This window comes from Gopherus evgoodei, chromosome 2 (genome assembly GCF_007399415.2).
Source record: "Gopherus evgoodei ecotype Sinaloan lineage chromosome 2, rGopEvg1_v1.p, whole genome shotgun sequence".
In the NCBI taxonomy this organism is placed as follows: Eukaryota; Metazoa; Chordata; order Testudines; family Testudinidae; genus Gopherus; species Gopherus evgoodei.
Window position 1 is genome coordinate 232,567,279 of NC_044323.1, and position 21,013 is coordinate 232,588,291.

Below are 21,013 nucleotides of genomic sequence, written 5' to 3' on the forward strand. Positions count from 1 at the left end.
CACAGTAATATGGGTAGGTATTTGTGTTGTGGCTGCTCAGACCCAGGCTAGGCTAACCCAGGTGTTCAGTTGTGTGTGCCAATCACCCAAGTTACCTCTGCAGCTATACCCTTTGTATTCAGAATAATTCTCATTCTTTCATGTGCAACATTTGACAGTTAGAAAAATATGTTGTGATGCATAATTTATCATTTTTTTAATGTTTTCTTGCTCCTATAAGAGTTCAGTGTCACGATAAATTATAGTTTAAACCATCAGAATTACCTAGTGATACAGAAATACAGACACTAGCCTCTAGTCACCATTCTGGATGCTGAAAATACACATACACATGCCCGCACTCACACTTCCCTTAGGATTAAATTAGTTTACCGAGTTAAAAATAAAAATGCAAGTCTTTTCAGTTAAACTGCTACCTCATACTATCCAAATTTAATTCCTGTTTGTTGTTTTTGCAACTGATAAATATATATCTCTCTCTTCCCTTCAGATATGAATGTAATCTCCTTGGCCAGGGATTGTGCCTTCCTTTAAGTGTTCAGGAGACACTAATATAATAAATAATATTCCTATTAAGGTTAAACAATGCCTATAGTTAGGTATAGTTTATTAAATATGTCTTTTCATTTTCCATCTCCACTCATTCCTTCCCCATCCCCAAATACTCTATTCAGCTAGCTTATATACTGATTTGATTCCAGCTTCCACTTAGCTAATTTAATATTGATCTTGTTCTAGTCTCCACCTTCCACCTCCTTGGCCTTTCTGTTTAAATTAAATCTACACTTAAATGGATGTTGTCCCAAACCTCAGCTCCCAGCACCTTAGCTTTTCTGTTTAAATTGTATCTATTGTTAAATCAATCTTCCTCCAGCTTCCATCTCCTGAGCTTTTCACTTGACATCACATCTAGGCCTAAGTGGTGCCTGGTCACGTCCTGAGCTTCCACTTGCCTTTCCGTTAAAGTTGAATCTCTTTTTAAATCTGTATTTCCACAGCCAGTCCTGATCTTTGTACTTTTTCACTTCTAAGTGGCAGCTACCTTGAGTCTGTTTTTCTTAATGGAACTTGTACAGCGATTTATCAGAATCCCACCCATCAGTGCAAATCCCATCTCCTCAAAATCTTAATTTTTCTTCATTTTATGCAGACAGGTTCTTCCAACTTCCAATCTTCATTTTAAGTCACATCTATTTCAGTGTTACTGTTCTTCAAGTGACAGTTTTTGCTATCTGGCATTGGGCGTAAGAACTCTAATTTAATAATAGCTTTCAGCACTGCTTTTAATATGAGATGTGTGGGTCTGGATTGAAAAGTCATTGCATGTTGTGAGGACGTGTGGAGAACTGAATAGATTATTGAGTTAATTAATCAGGTCTTACACCTAAATTATCCTGATTACATACTGGTAAAGGACTTTGGGATTCAGTAATTTGAATGGGTTCAGTTTAGATGAATATTCCCATTGCTTCCTTTTATGAACAGCTCTGCCTGTTTGACTCATTTAAAGAATTCATGCATGAATTAGCAATTTAGAATTCTGAGCCTGCAGCTAGAGGCCCCCTGCCCTGTTAAGGAGACCAAGAAATGTAGGGGACAATCTAGCTTAGTTCTAATAAAAAGGAAGTTTCTAGTCTTTTTCCTTGCTAAGATAACCTTGGAAGTGTCAATCAGTCCATACAGATCCCTTGGCTGAGAGCACAGTCATTCAATTTTCCTAAAGATCACAGATTATTCACAATTTCCTTGCAGTCTCCAGGACTGTGCTTTGGAGTACAGAAAAAAACATACCCAGGAGTCCCTAGTTTCATGGAAAGATTCAGGATCAAGATCACAGTTATAGGTCCTAAGGCACCAAGCTATATCAAACTCCCTCTCAGCCAACTTCTCTGCAGAGCAGCTTGTATGGCCACAGGTCCCAAAGAGAAGTAGCTCAATAGCATGAGAGGTAGCATGGTGTATTGGCCTAAGCAAGGGACTGAGGGGACGGGAAATCAGGTGAGTGAGGTCAGGTGCTGGGCTTTTGGGAGGGATGATGATTTTTTGGGTAGGGCAATGAGGGTGCTGGTGGCAAAACTGGCAAAATCTTTAACTGGACTTGAGCATCTGAATCTCATAGGCAGCTTTGAAAATGTCAGTGCTAAATGCGAGAAAAGAAACCAATACATATCTCCAAGAAAATTGGCAAGTTGCTCTGGAAAAGGAAGACCTAGATTTTTTATACTAAAATTAATATTTAATTAATATTAAATTAAAACAAAGGAAATAATTATAGAAAACAGAGACATCACAGTGTATTTTTAGGATGGCTACAATCATAGGATAAGAGAAAGGAGAAGACAAATACATTTAAAATACGTGAGGTTTTAGCAGATTTCTTAGATACAAGTTAACACATCACCTGCCTTTAAAATTGCTCCTGTTATAGTAAATGCTTGTTTATGAGTGGTTTCTGTTAGAAGGTTCCAGTAAAAGAACTTTCTTCCACTAAATGACTTCTCCATTTGTGATCTGGGTTTTCTTCTGCAGGTGAACATCCAAAATATTTGGTAAAGCATTACTTCATTGTTCATGTATTTAATGTTGAAAATATATTGCTCTAGGAAATTCAGCTGTACTGTTACTTAATGTTTTTTGGAACTTGATCATAAGAGAAGAATTAACTTCAGAAAATTACCTGACATAGCAATTCGGACTGCGGTAAAACAAGACAATAGCACTTGTGACAATCTTGGCTATATAGTAACAAGGAAGGTAGAGAAGTATAATCAGTACAAGGATGAAAATTCAGATCATACTGACAAATAACTGAAGCAAGAAGATGATACAAGTACTAAAATCAAAAGGTGAGAAACAGCCTTCTGGGTCTCTCACAGCATAAAAAACAAGCTTAGAGGAGCAAAATACCTAATTTACAAATTGGCATTGACCTATAAATGGGATAGATCAGTTCCAGTCAATCTTAGCATCTGTACTAAACATTTTAAAAGGGCACCAGTCTTTATGGCCTCAAAACCAGCAGAGAGATAAAGGTGCACTAATACAGAACACATATCCCTGAATCAGCCTGCAGCAAAAGATCAAAGTGCATCATCAAAAAGCAGACTGCTAGCTTTGTCTCCCCTGAAGCCAGCCTGGAATTTATCATCAAGATCCTGCGTTCTGAGGTGTGACTGAAGCTGTAATGCAACAACTTTTATATATAACAGTCTCCTTTACTGTTTAAACTAGTGGAGCTATCTTTTTAACAGACCAGTGCGACATCTGTGGTATTAGAGCTGCAGGGCCTCATTTCTGTTCTCAGCACCATATGAATGCAGTTGGTGGATGACTGTGGGAGTCTATGTTTTTGTATCCACAGCCATGCATGGACTTTTTTTCCTCAATTTAACATGCACATTTGCACTGTAGCAACCTCGTTATGAGGAAGTGCAGAAATCCCAGAGCATTATAAGCAGTTAGATTAGGAAGGAAGCAAAAAGGACAAATTCAGTAGCTAGCCAAAACAAGTTCCATCAAATATTCTCCTTTCCAAGTATCTTACCAATTAAAATTAGCTAGTAGAAGTTAAAATAAACTGACAGATATAACTCACACTTCAGTCACAGGCACCGCTGTACAGTTAGCCTGGCTCATGCCCTATTTTCAACTAATACTGTCTCGCCACTAACACCATTATTTTCAAAAGCAAACATTGCACACAACTTTCATTGTTTGAAACTGCTTTAAATAGAATTGTCAGCTTTTTACATAAATAAATGACAATCAATGCATTCATCAGTTTATTTCAGTCTTCGGAGGTGAATTTTTTAAAATTATTTTTATGATAATACTTTAGAAAAAGAAAAAGAAGGAATTCCAAATATAATCAAGAAAAATATATAACTTGTAATATTTTGTTAGGAAAGTACTTGTGCAGAGCAGTGCTGCTATGTGGCATAATCTATAGCCAAATATGCAGAAAAGCATCTGACTCCAATCCCCATGTTGAGTTGCCCTGGTAAAATGAGTATGAATCAAAATTCTAATTATAGGGAGAGAAAACTGTGGTAATGAAAACCAAAATGGAAACTAGAGAGGGCAAAATAACCTTGGTAAACCCAAGATCTCAGTGTGGAATTCATAGATGGCAGAGTGTGGTCTGATAGGATTAGTAAATAAAAGTAATAAAGCAATTACTTTGCATTCATCATTACAAATAATAAAATGTAGCTATTTACTCAAATCTAAACATAAATTTTCATGTGCATGTCAAATTAGAGGATGGGAGGGACAACAGACACAGCCCCTTCAAAAGACCATACCTTCCTGAACTCAAATTAAATATAAGAAGGTCTTAAAATGTACAGGTTCCTTGGTTACAGACTTAGTACATAATGGACACATCAAGCGAGAGATAATATAGAAAGAGTAATACTCTTTCAAGAGATTTTTATGTCATCTCAGTTGAAGAGAGCTCCTTAAAGACTAGAAAGCAATCAACATAAAAGCTTAATTTAAGAAAAGACTCTTAAAAATACTTTGTGAAATTGCACAGCATGTGGTTTAATTTCAATAATGGAGTGAAGCATTAAGTAGCTTTTTAAAATATGGCTAGAGAACATTTTGCAAAGCACAGTTTTATGAGATTAAGGAGGACCAAAGTGGTCCAGTGAAGGAAAGTTTGAGCCTCACTAACCTGGTAATTTCTTTGATGCTCCTTATATCTTATTCTTGTACCCTGCCCCTGGCAGAGAATATGAAACTCAGAATATGTTATGTTATGTTAATATCTTGGTTGTCGAAACACTGAAGTGGAAAGGCCATTCAGTAGGGAAGATCATAGTTAAAATGATTCTAGTCTTAGTGTCCTCCAAATGTACTCATGACAGAACATTTCTTAGGATTAGTCATGCAAAGAAACACCATCAGAATAGTACTCAAATATGAACACCCAAAATTAGGGAGCAAAGTTTAAAATATGGAGTCTATCTCCTGCCCAAGGCTACTGAGGGAGTCCAACATCAGAGCAAGGAATGTGAATCTTGAAAGCCCTTTAAACCGTGAAATCTCTCCCTCTAGTCCCAAGTAATTAAAACCATTTTAAAAAGTGGTTTTCTAATAATTTTCTGTCCCTTGTTCTTTCCTTGCGCCTTTTGTCTCACCTGGTACCAGGGATGTCTCTGACTTTTTTGCCACCTCAAGCCAAAAGAAAAAAGAAACAGGACGCAGGGTGGCCGGACCCAGAGGCAAAGCAAAAAAACCCCCCAAACCCTGGGTGCAGGGCAGCTGGACACAGAGGCAAAGCAATAAATAAATAAATAAACCCCGGGGCACAGGGCGGCTGGACCCACAAGCAAAGCAAAAAAAAAAAAATTAAAAAAATAGGGCAGCTGTGCCGACCTAGGATTGGCCGGAATGCCACCCCTTAGAATCTGCCACCCCAAGCACGAGCTTGCTTGGCTGGTGCCTGGAGCAGGCCCTGCCTGATACTTTTTGGAGACAGCGACACAATCACATAATCATATATTTCTATTGATGTTGCCTCTGATCTTCCTTTTTTACCCCTCCCTACCGAACTGTTTCCCCTTGTAATAGGGAGGCAGTTTCTAGGCTCCTGCAGAGAAGTTTTTCAATGGAACCCCCTCAACTCAGGTGCTAGAGCCATGTATAAAGATGCAAAATAATTACTGTTGGCCCATGCTGGTAAGTGGATCTGGTTAGTTCGATATAAGAGTGGAGTGTCTCCTGAGAGCAGAGGGAACTGCAGGAGAAGGAGGAGTTGCTCAAGGGAAATCCTACTTGCAAAGAAAGCCTAGGCTGAGGTTTATACTTAGTCAGTGTCTGAAGTACAAATAATTCATACCTGAGGATGGAGGTAAATTTGAACTTTGTACATTGAATCTGTCATATCAATTTTATATTCATGCAAACTGTATTGGCTTCCTCTTCCTAACAGAGCCTCTTGAGGTCCCTTATTGAATTTGAGTTCTTTTCCTAGCCAGAGTGCACTACCTCTCCACTCAAGGCGACCAACTTTCTACTAAGTATATCTTGCACAAATATGCCCTTTCATGAATTATCACCGTTGCATTCACACACACATTCGTCAAATCATAATTCAAACAAATTTCAAATAATGCAACGAAACACACTACACAGAACTATGGATAAGCAAAATTATACTTTATGTAAATGACACCTGCCAATAGCTTCTCTAAAGGTGCAGGCAGAAAGTAATGTTACTTTAAGCCATCGAGCTTTGGGGCTTACACAAGTATAAAGGATCTTCTTGATCTTACCTTCTCCAATGTCATTTCAGGCTGAACTACTCAACATAGTGTTAATGTGGCGATCCTGCAAGAGCACAGTGTGTATTTTGCATACAGATGTTCTGCTTACACCTCCGTGTTCAGCCACACCTAAAACATGGTCACTTTGAAAGGAAATATTGGTAACATAACAATATGATAGGCTATGGCAGCTATGTAGAATCATAGAGGTGTAGGACTGGAAGAGACCTCAAAAGGTCTTTTAGTACAGTCCCCTGCACTCATCCTGCAGAGATCCTATAAACAGCAGGTTACTGTTACGGGCTATGACCAAAGAAACTGTTTTGTGGGATAAATAATCTTTTTAAACCCCTTTTCTTATCCTTCTACGCTTTCTGCCCAAACTTGGAAAGAAATTTTAGCATCAGCACATGGAAGAAAGCACTGGATTAATAGCAATAAAACATATATGGATGTCAGCTATCCAGCAAAGAATAGATCTTAACATTTTTAATGATAACAGGAGCACCTCCTTGGGCCAGCAGTGTTTTATACTCTTCTCACTGAGGGAGATTGACAGCCATTCCCCACCCCGATACAGCCCCCAAGTAAGTGAACATCATTTTAATAGACTGCCCATAGTAGCAGTCAAGGCAGTTTTGCAGCTTCCAAGATCAGCACATAGTGAAGTCTTAAAGAATGTTTCACACTGGCCATTAAGCATCCGGCACAACCACAAAACTGAAGCAACACAAGAAGAGAGCAATTCCCTGGAAATATGGATCATGTTTTGCAGCTAGCTGCAGATAAAATAACTAGTTTCCTCTATAACCAGCAATTATCTGCAGGGTGCTGAAAATTCTCTCCCTAGTTTTCTAAGTGTCTCTCTGCAAGAAAGTAGTTAATGACTGGACTCCATGCAGTGTTCTTTTCTAGTGACTGGATATCACTACTGCTAAACTGTTGTTATTTTTTAACGCATAGAGTATATAACTGAGTAGAAAATCAAAAGATATTTCCATAGAACTTTATTCTCAATGTATGTGGCTCTCTGGATTAAAGCTTATTATAATAGTGTTATGGATCCATAGTAGGGATTTCCTATAATTCATTAACCAAGCAAGAGATAAATAAAACAGTTATTCAGTGCCACCCATTGCCTAGGTTTTTTTTTTCCTCAGGGGGTCTACATAAATGTTAATGCTTTTTACTCTGTCTCCATTTTAACAAAGGGAAACATGCATCTTAAAAGCTCACTGAAGCAGAAGCAGTTTTGTTTGATAGACATTTGACTCCTATAGCCAAACTTGAGTTGTCTCTTATAGCTGGCTGGTACACAGAAATATTTCTTTTCTCAGGCTGAGAATAGAAGCTCAGATATTTCCATAGTTAATGGCTACCTTTTCTTTGCTGTTTCCATCCTGGGAATCACCTGAGACATAAGTGAAAAAAGCAGGTCAAATGAGATCAAATTTCTAAAAATGTATTATATGAAATATAATTTATAATTAAAATAACTGAAAATGAATCTTTTATAGAGAAACTACATAAAGAAGAATTCTAATTTGAAAAACTGTCAGACAGATTTACATAAAACACAGCTTATAAGGGGGAAATGACATTTTTCTTCGTTGTCTCATGTGATAGACCTGTTTCTTGTTTTGAGAGCTATCTTAATATGGATTCAAAGTCAAGTCTATTCATATGTATATGAGAGGGCTTTTATAAGATCATGTATGTATGGCTATGAATAGCAAAGAGAAATATTCAGCTAGATATTAATCTCATATCAACTCCTAGTTAGTATCTGATAGCTTCAAATTTGCATGACGTGATAAATTATTTCTTATGTTAGGCAAAGATGCATCAGTGTTGGCAATCAGTAATATTCATTAGCCTCATTTTCTGTGCAAAAGTATATTAGGGAAAGATTAGCTGGTTTAAGTTCTCCTTTTGCTTATAGATGCAGATTGTTTGTGATTAGAGAGGAATTGTTTGTAATTCTGAAATGGTAAATTATCCAAAAGAAATGTATTTCCTAAATTCAAGTTTCCTTCCTAGGAAACTGTAGTTTTTGATAATGAAGAATATTTTGTTTAGCAAGATATGCTTATAGAGCTGTGGCATCTTATCTATCACATGACCTCAGTAACTAATAATCCTTCTCTGGGGTTTGAGAAGGCCAGGTTGAAAGACCACAAGGAGATTGTTACTATGAACATAATTTCTTCTGAGGCGTGAATTGGTAGTTATGTACTATGTTTGACTCCTACACAAGAAATAGCTGAAAATGTCTACAAACAAAAGGCTTCTAAAAGATACATCCCAATGCTTCTGTCTTTCACTCTGGATGTTTATAGTGTATTTTTTTGTAAGAGTCTGATTGAATGTTGAAAAGTAAAACAAATACCATACAGTGGAAGAGTGGCAGACACACTTTGGCTGGCACACTGACTGTGCTAGCTTTTCTCAGTATGATCTGATGTTCAATTAGCTGTGAGACAATGGCTAAGGCACTTGACTGCAACTCAGGATATCTGGGGGGTTGCAAAGTTATTGTGTGTGTTTGTGGGGGGTGGGGGTTGCGGTACTGCTGCCCTTACTTCTGTGCTGCTGCAGGCAGTGGTGCTGCCTTCAGAGCTGGGCACCTGGAGAGCAACGGCTGCTGAAGGCTGAGTAATCACCAGCAGCAGCGCAGAAGTAAGGATGGCATGGATCAGGGCTGGGTCTACCATTTTTGCCTCTCCAAGCGCAAAAAATAAAAAAAGAAAATGCCGCTTGGACTGTGCCACCCCAAGAATGGACGGAATGCCACCCCTTAGCATGTGCTGCCCCAGGAATGTGCTTCCTCTGCTGGTGCCTGGAGCCGGCCCTGCATGGCATGATATTGTCACCCTTACTTCTGCACTGCTGCCTGCAGAATTGGGTCCTCAGTCAGCAGCTACCAGTCTCCGGCTGCCCATCTCTGAAGGCAGCAGCGCAGAAGTAGGGGTGGTATGGTATGGTATTGGCACTCTTACTTCTGCACTGCTGGTGGCTGAGCACTGTCTTGAGAGCTGGGCACCCAGCCAACAGCCTCTGCTCTCCAGCCACCCGGCTCTGAAGGCAGCACAGAAATAAAGGTGGCAATACCGTGACCCCCCCTAAAATAACCTTGTAACCCCTTTTGGGTCAGAATCCCCAATTTGAGAAATGGTCTCCACTGTGAAATCTGTATAGCATAGTGTAAAAACGCACAAAAGACCAGATTGCACAGGAGGGTGGGGGGGACCAGATTTCACAGTCCCTGGTGCATTTTTCATGGCTGTGAATTTGGTAGGGCCGTACAGATAAGCTAACAAGGCCCAGATTTTTTTAGTATTTAGGTGTTGTGCACGCAGCATTGCAACTCCTAACTGATCTCATTTTCAAAAGGAATGTAGGCACTTAGGTGCCTAAGTTCCTTTGACTGTCAATGGGATTTAGGCTTTTAAGTGCCTAAAGCCCTTTTGAAAATGAGATGTAATCACCTAAATCAGTTAGGCATTGCAATGCTGAGTGCCTCAATGCCTAAATATCTTTAAAATCTGGGCCCAGCTTCCTAATATCAATGGGAAAGCCCACTGAAGGCAAAGGGAGTTTTCCCATAGATTTCAGTGGGCTTTAGATCAGGCCCCTAATCTCAGTTCCACGTCTATAAAACAGGGATAACAGTGCCTTCTCTGTCTGTCCTAGGCCTGGTGTATACTGCAGAGTTATGTCAACGCAAGGCAGCTTACGTGGACCTAACTCTTAAGCGTCCACACTAACACTTATGTAACTCACCCACTACATTGACTTAACAACTCCACCTCCAGACCGGCATAGCACTTAGGCTGATGTAGTTAAGGTGACACAGTGTCCGTGTAGACACTGTGTTACTCACATCGCATATTGGTTGTCAGTCCCATGTGGGGTTCACAGCTGGAGCCCCATCGCCGGGGACTGACAGTTAGAGCCCTTCCTTTCTATTTGTCTGTACAGTGCTTAGCACAAGGGGTTCTGATTTTATTAGGACTTATAGATGCTACAGAAATACAAATAATAGCATTTGCTAGTGATTGATTGAAGAATCCTCATGTGCTGTGAATTGAGCACATCAGCACTGGGGATTGAAAAGGCAATTCCAGACAAGAACATATTCTTACTATCACACACAAATTCAGAGCAAATGTTTTCCCTGAAGCAGCTGAGCTGCACCTTTCTTAGTGTTTTCCTGCTACTGGATGCCCAGAGTAGTCTTGATAAGTTGAATCTCCATCCTCTGAACTCAGTGATGAGAAGCATGAAAAAAGGTGGTTTTGTGTAGGTGTTGGAACTGAAGAACCTTGCTAAGAATGAAGAGCTAGAAGACACAAACATAATTACTTGAATGAGAACTCATCTGTGACCACAAGAAGTGGAATTAGTGACTTCTCAAATGCAGATATTCTTCCATTATTTCTGATGTAGCAATCTTGAAAGAAGAGGTGAGATGCTTCCTCAGAAGATCACCTGCCCGAAGAGGTTTGTTCAGAGATGTCTGTGCTTCCTTTTGATCTTCACTCATCATTTTAATGTTACAAATAAAAGGACAAACTCTGCTGTCTGTCTCACATATGTCACTTCCATTGATTTGTATATGTTTCACTGCGAGCAGAATTTGGCTCACAGGGTCCAAAACCTTCACTTTTTTCCCAGACTAATTCCCCCCCTACACACACACGCACTCTTCCATAGGGTTTTGATTTGAGCAAGAATTGCTTGATCAGATCCCCTGGCAATAAAAGGCCACATTACCACAACATGTCCTCCACGTGCACACCACAAACACTACCATCCCCTTTTGGAAGCATGCAGACACTAGATTGCACAGCCTTTGGGTCAGGTGATAGACTAATCTCTCCCTGCACAGAATTAAACAGGCACAAAAGGAGACTAGGTTGAGGCCCCTCTGCAAACGAGTCTCACAATATTTTTTTCATTTACATGTATGTTTCTTGTCTGTGTATATGTTCTTTATTACTATTATTATTTATTATTCAGATTGTTTTTCCATTTTTAATTCTGTTTGTGTGCTTTTGTTTCCATTTATTCATTTCTGGAACTGTTGTATTTTCAGTTGATTTCATAGGTGGACTTGACACATACTGCTATCGGCAACCCCCCCTGGAACATGTTGAGTTAAAGCCTGTAAAGCCTGTAAGTAAGGTTTCAGTCATACGGACAATATTAATCCTTCTAACTGGACTGAAAACTACTCTGCTGCTCAAATAGTTTTGACATGAGCTTACTAATGATTTCATTATAATTTACCACTAAACATGCTAAAATGAATCAATTTAAAACATGCTAAAACACTACACTTTATGGCTCACATCCGCCAAAACAATGATGAGTGGATATTTTTCATTTTATTATGTCTAATTTTTTTTACACTATGAAGCGTTGGGGTTGGCATCAGTGGGTTCAGAAACACTGAAAGGAAGAAATTCTTCTCTGCCAGCTTTGTAACTGGAATAGTGTAGGTATATTGCTGCTACTGCTACTGCCACAGTGCCTAAGCCTTAATGCAATGACCCCTTAAAGGAGAGGCAGAAACTCTTATTTTTGGCCAGATAGTCTAAATCTGTAGAAAATGACTTGCTGAGCCAATGCAAGTTCACCAAGATCAATCCATGGAGCATCACTAAAACTCAATTATCTCTTCACCACAAGTGATTTGCTTCCACAATTAAAATGCCATTGTTTCCATAGTTTATTCAAATAAAATATTCTCTAGTACATAGAAGACATACTTCCAAAATGTTCCTTTTTGGTTTGTTTTTGTATTTGGGGTAAATCTATGCACTAGCAGATGTTAGCAATGCATCAGTTTGGCAGAAGCTCAGATACCTTCAGATGAGGGACATTTCAAAGTATATTTGCAAAATAGATCACTTGAAAATTCTTGTCAGGTGTTTATAAATTGCTGTCCTGATCCTGTGTGTCTTGAAATTCACATCAGAATCTTTCATGCATAGTAAGATGAAGCCAAAGTGTAGCTAACTAACTGAACTTGATGTGACACAATTTACTGTGGTTTAGCTAGCCGATAAGAGAATTAAAGGTTACATTTTAAAAACTATTTATTTTGAATGTTTTCACAAGTTTACAAATCCTTGCCATGTAAATATCTGAAACGAAACAATCCTTATAACTGTTAGTTTTTGTTTAAAGAGGTATTATACAGGAATATAGGCATCAAACCTTTCTATTTAACAGGGTGTCATCACATTATAGAGTGAGTATCATTACAACACTTAAGTCATTTCTAGTGATTTCATTAAATTGAGTAAAATCACTATATACAAATATTTAACCAACCAGGTATGTTGTGAAGATGCGGTTCTGGCGGGACTCAACTGAGAGTGCCAATTCAGGACCAATTGCTCAAACAGGAGGGCAGTCACAGCCCTAGGCTGGGGTTTTTCCACCTCTGAGGCAAACCAAACCAGCCAGACAAAAATGACTTCGGTTTCACCCCACTGGTTAACCACAAGTCACACAAACAATTTCCTTAGACACTCCAGTCTCCCAGTATCACCACCAGTGCCACCCATCCTGGGGATGAATGGTTATGAAAACCAACACCCCAGTAAAAGAAAAAGGTTCTCTCAATCCCAAAGGACCAAGCCCCAGACCCAGGTCAATATACACATCAGATCTTACCCACAAAGAACGCTGTTGCCAATCCTTTAGAATCTAAAGGTTTATTCATAAAGGGAAAAAGAGAGAGATGAGAGCTAGAATTGGTTAAATGGAATCAATTACATACAGTAATGGCAAAGTTCTTAATTCAGGCTTGTAGCAGTGATGGAGTAAACCGCAGGTTCAAATCAAGTCTCTGGAGTACATCCCCCTCTGGGATGGGTAATCAGTCCTTTGTGTAGAGCTTCAGTTTGTAGCAAAGTCCCTCCAGAAGTAGGAACCAGGATTGAAGACCAGATGGAGATGAGGCATCAGCCTTATATAGGCTCTTCCAGGTATAAGAACACTTCTTTGTTCTTACTGTGGAAAATTACAGCAAAATGGAGTTTGCAGTCACATGGGCCAGTTCCTGCACACCCTGCTGAGTTACAAGGTGTATCTGCCTCCTCTCAATGGGTCAGTTGTGTAGCTGATGGTCCTTAATGGGCCATCAAGCAGTCTAAGCAGAGCTAACACCAACTTATCTGGTGTCACCTAGAACTACAGCACCAATTTGAAATACAGACAGTATTCAGCCAATACTTATAACTTTAACTACAAAATGATACAGACATACAGACAGCATAATCATAACCAGCAACCCATAACCTGGTCTTAGACACCTTATATGACCCCCTTTACATAAGATTTGGTGCCACTACAGGACCTTGGTTGCAAACCATGTTCTATGTGGTCCCAGTTTATATCAATAACATCACACCACATTATAGAGTGAGCATCATTGCAACACTTAAGTCATTTCTAGTGATTTTATTAAATTGAGTAAAATCACTATATACACATATTTAACTGACCAGGTATGTCTATCAAATATTAATATTCAAAAAATGGACAGGTGTGCTGTCTTTTTTGCAGGTGAATGTACTTTGTCTGAGTACTGAATAAAAGGTAACCAAATATCTAAATATCTCTCTGTCCTCTGTCTTTTTAAGATTGTTTTTGTTTTCCTGGTGTTTGTGTTGGGCGATTGGAAGAGATCTGGTGGGTCTGTTAATTTAAAGAGACCGTTACTTCCACTGTGTTTGTGTTGGACATTTGTTCCCTGAAATCTGAATTGGGTTTTCATTACTCTTGGAATGTTGTCAAATATAAATTTTCACTCATGTGCACCAGCATTTGGGTGTAGAAATGTACATGAGAAAGAATGTTTCAATCTTTTTTACCATTACAGAGAGACTATATAGTGCAAAATTATGAAAGCCCCAAAAGAATAAGAAGCAATTGCAGTGTAATAGTGTGGGAGTGGAAGAAGTATCAAATTCAGACAACTAATAAGGCAAAGTACTGATCAATTTATGATCATATTGCTAAGATCTGCATTTACAAAAGTATTCCACTAAGAGCTTGTCTACACATGGAGTCATTCTGGAATAACTATTCAGGATTAGCTACTCTGGAATAACTATTCCTTACTAACTCCAAGTGTAGATTCTCTTTTCTGAAATAATAGTGCCTTGTTCTGGTATAGCTTAATCCATTTTTGATTAATCTAAACCAAAACAAGGTATTCTTACTCCTGAATAAGAGTGTCTATGCTTGAAGTTAGTCAGGAATAGCTTTTATGCTTTAAATTCACATTCTACCTTGAATTAACTTTCAAGTGCAGATTAGCCATAAAATAATGCTTTTGTTGCACTGTGATGTGGGCGGAATGGCCTGGTCATGGATTTAAGTACACTGAGGCTTGGTTTGCACTTAAAAGTTAGGTCAGCAGAGCTAGGTGGCTCTGAGGTGTGAAGACCAGCATAGTTATGCCAACCTAACCTCAAATGTACATGCAGTTATGTGGACAGAAGGCTTCTACTGACGTAGCTACTGTCGTTTGGGAAGGTGGTGTTCCTGCACCAATGGAAAAATCCCTTTCATCATTGTAGGTTATCTCTACACTACCTAGTTATGTTGGCACATAGCTTTGTTGGTGTATTCTCCATAGTGCAGGCATACCTAATTGAGATATTGGACAACAAGGACATGGACTGGGTATCCAGTGAGAAGAAGGTCATAGCTGTTACATTTACATTTCTGATTTAAATGCTCTTCGCCTTTTTAGTCTATGGAGTTGCATCAATGTTGATTTTAAAGACCACCACTAGTTTTCCTGAAGGGTTAGAGGAAGAATTGTGATGTCCAATATCTTATTAACCGGTGTACTATTATTGAAAAAAAGGAAATGAAGGGGTAAATTTTTCAGAAAAGGTGATTTCCCTTTTGATACTTCTAAAAAAAAATCAACTACAATTGAATTAGGGGCACAAATTTGAGAATGTCCACATCAAATTACCTGTTTCCAAGCTCAGATCAGGTAGAGACACTTGAATGAAGATTTGCACTCAGAATTCACTTTGTTGGTGGGCAAATTTTGTGGACATAAATTGCATCTGCTAAATGGGAGACCTCCCATTCTTTCCAGGTCCTGCTTGGGTTAACTTGTGAGACCTAACAAGATCATGGCTTGAAGCCCTGCAGCTGGGGAGTATAAAACGATAGTAAATGTCTTCAGTGATATTGTGGTTTTGTGTAATGGCAAGTACAAATAGGATCTTTGCTTAAACAATGGAGAAGAATTTCAATAATCAAGGTAAATTTGAAATAAAAGCCAAGCTGCAAGAGACAATTTGGATAGTCAGTGAACTGTGCTATCTACTGGTTTGCAAATGCTTATCTGTATGCAGAGCATCAACCTGCCTGCTTGTTGTCTTTCAGTAAGACAAGTGCTATCTATATCAATTTTAGATGATCCAGGAATACCACAGTCCCCATGAGGAATGGACCTTTCAGTATCCAAACTGTGAAAAACTCCATTCCTTTTCACTTGGAAGTTGGAGATGAACAAAAAAGATACTTGTTAACCTTTATTAAGGCTCTTAATCCTTTTATATGTCTTTTACTGTCTTCATCACTTTACCCCTGGGAAAAAGTAAAAATTTGACTCTTTTTTTAATAGATTATAGCCAAGTTGGGCATTTGGCTCTCAATCTCCTTGTCATATCAATGTGGTTTATTTTGCAGGCATTTGGTTAAGAAAGTATTGTAGAATTACTCCATCTTTCTTCTGTGGTGGGTAGTAAAATACCAAGGCATAGGCAGGTTCCTAAACTTTTATGAATCAGTTTAATTAACTCCCACTGAACAGCAAATCATAACCTCTTCTCTGTGTGTGAATTGTCTTGCTCAGTACTTGGGAGTCACGTTATAAGACTTCCATGGATTCTCATAGATTAACAAAGCATACCACTTCAAACATGCAAAGTTATATGGCCTTATCGAAACTGTGAAAGAGAGATCTTTAGTCAGCTGTGGATAATTCATTCTCTTAGATATGCAGAGGCCATATTCTATTATCTGTCAAGGGCTACCACATAATTATTAATGATTAGCAAGTCTAAGAATAGTTGTCCTTTTCACCCCGAAGAGATACTAAAGTTAAATGCCTTCTCCTAGGAAGCATTTCTTTGTGTACACATAAATGAGCACAGCCTGTCAGTTTGTTGTTTGTTTACCTGGCACTCTACAGTACAGGTAAAGACACATTCTTTGCCCTGAGGTGGTTACAGTCTAGATGCAGATGTGCAGAAGTAAAGGAGGAGACAACACAGAGATGAAATAAGGAAAGAAATGGACGAGGGAGGGAGAGAGAGGAAAATATGAATGTGTTCTCTTTGGAGGCAAAGGTAGACAGGTTATCAAGGGGATCATCAGGCTGAAAGAACTTTACATTTTCACACAGTTCTAGGGCAGTATTAAGCTCTACATTAAGTTAGTTGAGTGAGGATATAGAAAGTTTTGGTATAGGGCAAGGGAAGATAGTATATTTAAAAGAACAAAACCCAACCCCATAATCATAGCTCTCTATTTTGTGTAGTAAGACCCCTGACTATGCTCATGTAACCAGATTAGCTGGCCTTCCTCCTTCACAACTCTCTGTGTGACAGGACTATCACACCTGCCTCTGACACTACACTGCATGTACATGCAAATCAATATGAAATAACCTCATGGATGGTCCCAGAATACAGTGATTAAAAACGTGGTCAGAGGGATGGTATGTGCGGATGCAGAAACTCAGCTGACATATGACTGTGAACCAAAGTTGTATGTGGATTCAGTTCAAATGTGTTTGCCATAACCAGGTCAGATGAGAGTGTTGTGAGCCAGCATACAAAAATATGATTCATTTTATATGAATGAAGCCGAGGGAAATCCATCATTCTGACAGCTTCTGATGCTTTACCAGCTGCAGCACCTTCTCCAGCTTCTGTCACCATCATGGCACACACACCCTTTAACCAAAGGAGAGAAGAGGGTGAGGAAGGTGTGGGGAGTCTCCTTCAAAACTGCCACAAATTCTTCCCAAGCGTGTGGCCATGCAGTCAGCATTTTGGCTGTTCCTAGGAGCCTATTCAATAGTGACCTTATATTTTGTCACTACCAACATAGGAAATGAACATGTAGAGGTCTGTTATCATCCTGTTGATAGATTAGTAACTCATACATCTCTTCACAGGTCGAACTAAGTAATGAACATTGACTCAGCACTGCTGCTGTTGCTGAAGAAGCAGCCTTCAGAAGAAAAGATCAACGTTGTGAACCGTTGTCACAGAAGACACGTCCTATATTTCTCACTGAGTGTGTGGATTGCTCTTCCCACATGGGACTGAATCCTTCAGTCACAGCCTCGGTATCATTATCATCATCGCCATTAGATGGATACTTGTAGATGATCTTGGATTTTTTAAATTGTTTACTTATATGGACAATTGTAAATTGTAAATTGTTTTCTTTTTTTAATTTTGTTTTTTACAATACCTAGTGTTAAGGCATGAAAACAAATCCGCCTGTGAAAATTATGAGAGAAGAATGTGTGTTCTCAAGAAACTCAGTAGTTCTGGACTGATACAGTCATACTGTGCCTGGCAAAGATAGTGCTGGAAAATGATAATATGACTCCAGAATACATGTCAGGGGTCAGACACCTATAGTGTCATATGGACTGTCTTCAATAATGTATCAGACATTCACAAAGTCTGCACCTAATGTTGGTTAAGCTACTGTATGTAGTAGAAACTGATAAATAATTCTTCTTTTCCAGATGTCCTAATTACCAATGTGCTTGGCTAAATATTCTAATTCATATATGGTTTCTTCTTCCTCTTTTTGTCTTCTCCCCTGCACCCACAAACAGTAGTTGTTTGTGAGTTGAAGAGAAGAGAAATGGATGTTCTCTGTTGCTGTCAGTCTCCAAGAACCCTTAAATGCAGGGCTCTTTTAGATGTCTGTAATTTGCACCTTTTTTTTTTCCCTTTTCCCCTCTTCCCAGGAAGAAGCCAAGCATGAATGTACAATAGAAGCACCATCTACAGCCTTAGGAGACTCTGGAGTGAATTTTGTTCTTAATTTAAAAGTAAACAAGAAAATCTGGATATGAAAATGTGTATAAAAGTTTGTAAAGTTTTCTGTAAATACTTATAGAAAAAGAACATGTATGTAACTGTGCGGCATTTTGTTTTATATTCAGTCACCACCAGTATAAAAAGAAAAGTCATACACAAAAGCTATTTTCTTTTTAGGAAGACTTTTTTCATAATTTCTTTTTTATGAGTTACTATTTAAAATATTGCACATGATACAAGCCTGAGAGAATGAAATCTTCTGTCTCTTCATGGAACCAGTACTCTCTCAGCAGCAGCATCACAAGCTTCCTCATAAAGGTCTGCCAATCAGCCTCAGGTTTTGGAAGAAAAACCTGTAGGGCTGTGAGAGTGCTTCCATCTTTGTGCTTACTCAGTTTGTTACTTCTTTGATGAAACTGTCAGAAGGGATGGCATTTGTGATGTGCACACCTGCACGTCCATTAGGAACTGGACTGAGGCCACCAGGTTCTTTCATATAAGCCACAAAGAGTCTTTAGATGCTAATGACTTCTGGTCCATCATCAATGGGCTGAGGCATTGTCTTCTGTGAAGCTTACTTCACTTGCATTTTCGGTTATTGACAGATTACAACTAGACTAAGGCTTGCCTTGGTTCTATACATTGGAAACTATATTTGTGCTATTTACCAACAAGAACCTAATCAAAAAGTCAGCAAACATAATGCTGTCCATCATTTTTAGAGTGTTGAGAACAGAGGGTCTTGTGGTGCTTTCCCCTCTTTCACATTCAGCTCAACCAAAGACCACACTGTCTTTTGTGAAGAAATAGCTCTTGCCATCATTTCACATAGGCTACTTTTTCCTGAAACTATGTATGAAACTGCCAAGCCAATAACAAGCAAGAATGACAATGCAATAAAATCACTTGTCAGTATTTTCTATGACTAGGTAGTACAGGACAATATGCACTGCTAGAAGTCAAACCGTGCCAAAAAAGGAGATACTTTGTGCAAAAGATAATACCACACTTTTCTGAGTCTCTGTGTTCATCTGTTGTTCCCTGCTGCACCCTGATGCCAGATATTTGGTCTACCCTGTCTTGAAGTCGTCCTCTTCTGAGAATGTCAAAAATGGATATTTTGTCACAAAACTAATATGAGAACAGTCATTTTTGAGACACCACAACTGGACCTCAGAAGATCAGACTGCAGAACAGTTAATATTTGTAAATCACTTATATTTGAAAAAAAAATGTCTCTCTGTAGGTTTTATTTTTTTAGTTTGTAGTCATGCACATGATTTAGTTTCTTATACATACAGCCTTACATAACAACCTATAAGAATATAATACAGCTAACAGGTGCCTACAACTCTCTCTTGTCTATGTCAGTGCATTTCAGAGTCGAGGGGTTGTTTTCTTTAAGTTTTGTTAAAACTTGTTTACATGCCTGAATACTCCACTTTTCACTGCTCCACACATTTAGGGGTGTTCAGCACATACTCCTGCAGTTCCTCCCTGCTGCTGGAGCCTTTGCCCATGCCAGGGAGCAGTGGAAGCGGCTTTTCATTACGGTGTTTAGCTACACATATCCTACATGCCACCAGCAGTGTAGCCAAGGCCACACCTTTGACTATAGTGTAGACATACCCTCCAATTGCTACATTTATCTCCTACCATGAGTGAAGGGGAAAGCTGGTCATCTCAAACACCAACAGTAGCAAACTCTGACTTTTTAATGGCAAGCACTGTATGCTTCTCTGAGTCAGGCTGTTTAATTTCCTTTCACTTTAGATTTATCTGATTAAAAAAACCAACCCAGCAATCTATCAAGGTCCTATAACAGTGTTTGACAGTGGCAAACAAAAATTGACATCCCAAACTAATTGGCTTGCCTCCTTTTAGAATCAGTCTTATTTAGTTTAATTATAATAAATTACAAGCTGGGAGCTGTTTTGTGCAGTGAATAAGTTTTCTTCCAATGCAGTAAAACACTCAATATTTACATACCCCGTTTCTACATATCTTCTTTGAGAAACCACTTCAGCTCTTATCCAATGTATAAAACCGTTGGCCAGAAACCACTTGTTTAAAAGTCTTCACTCCAGATCATTTGCAGTGTTTTTATACTGGTGATAGTCCCACAATATTAGAAAGACAAGGTGGGCAAGGTGATTTCTTTTATTGGACCAACTTTTGTTGGTGAAGAAGAGCTCTGTGTAGCTCAAAAGCTTGTCACTTTCACCAACAGAAGCTGGTCCAATGGAAGATACTACCTTACCCACATTGTCTCCAGACCCTCAGTCATCATTTACATATTTGGGGTGAGACCCTGCAAAGTTCTCAGCACACTCAAATCTCATTGAAGTCAATGGAAGTTAGTAGCAGTCAGCCATTCATGTCTTCCTTGTGCACGTCTTTGCCATAATTTACCACCTGTTGGGAAACCTTTTTATCTACCTTAATAATACTAATTAGTACTTATTTGCAGCTAAACTCCAATTATCAATAACGTAAAATTTTTGAAAGATCTAAAATTCAGAAATATCTCCCGCAACCAGAATTTTGTAAAAGCAGCAAAGAATCCTGTGGCACTTTATGGACTAACAGACGTTTTGGAGCATGAGCTTTCATGGGTGAATACCC

At 38.8% G+C, this 21,013-nt stretch overlaps 1 protein-coding gene across 4 annotated transcripts in view; it reads left to right on the forward strand.

The window, feature by feature from the left end:
- NKAIN3 (sodium/potassium transporting ATPase interacting 3) overlaps positions 1–20,572 on the forward strand; it is a 547,209-nt gene extending 526,637 nt beyond the window's left edge. For 3 of the 4 annotated variants that reach the window (XM_030553164.1, XM_030553163.1, XM_030553165.1), the window contains one exon: positions 17,503–20,572. Coding sequence is in view for 3 of the 4 variants with exons in the window: in XM_030553165.1 (XP_030409025.1) it covers positions 17,503–17,526 (24 nt within the window). In the remaining variant the exon portion in view is untranslated. Of the gene's footprint in view, positions 1–11,370; positions 11,526–17,502 lie in introns of those variants that run through there. The other variant, XM_030553160.1, reaches the window with a different exon arrangement.
- Positions 20,573–21,013: the final 441 nt, after the last annotated feature.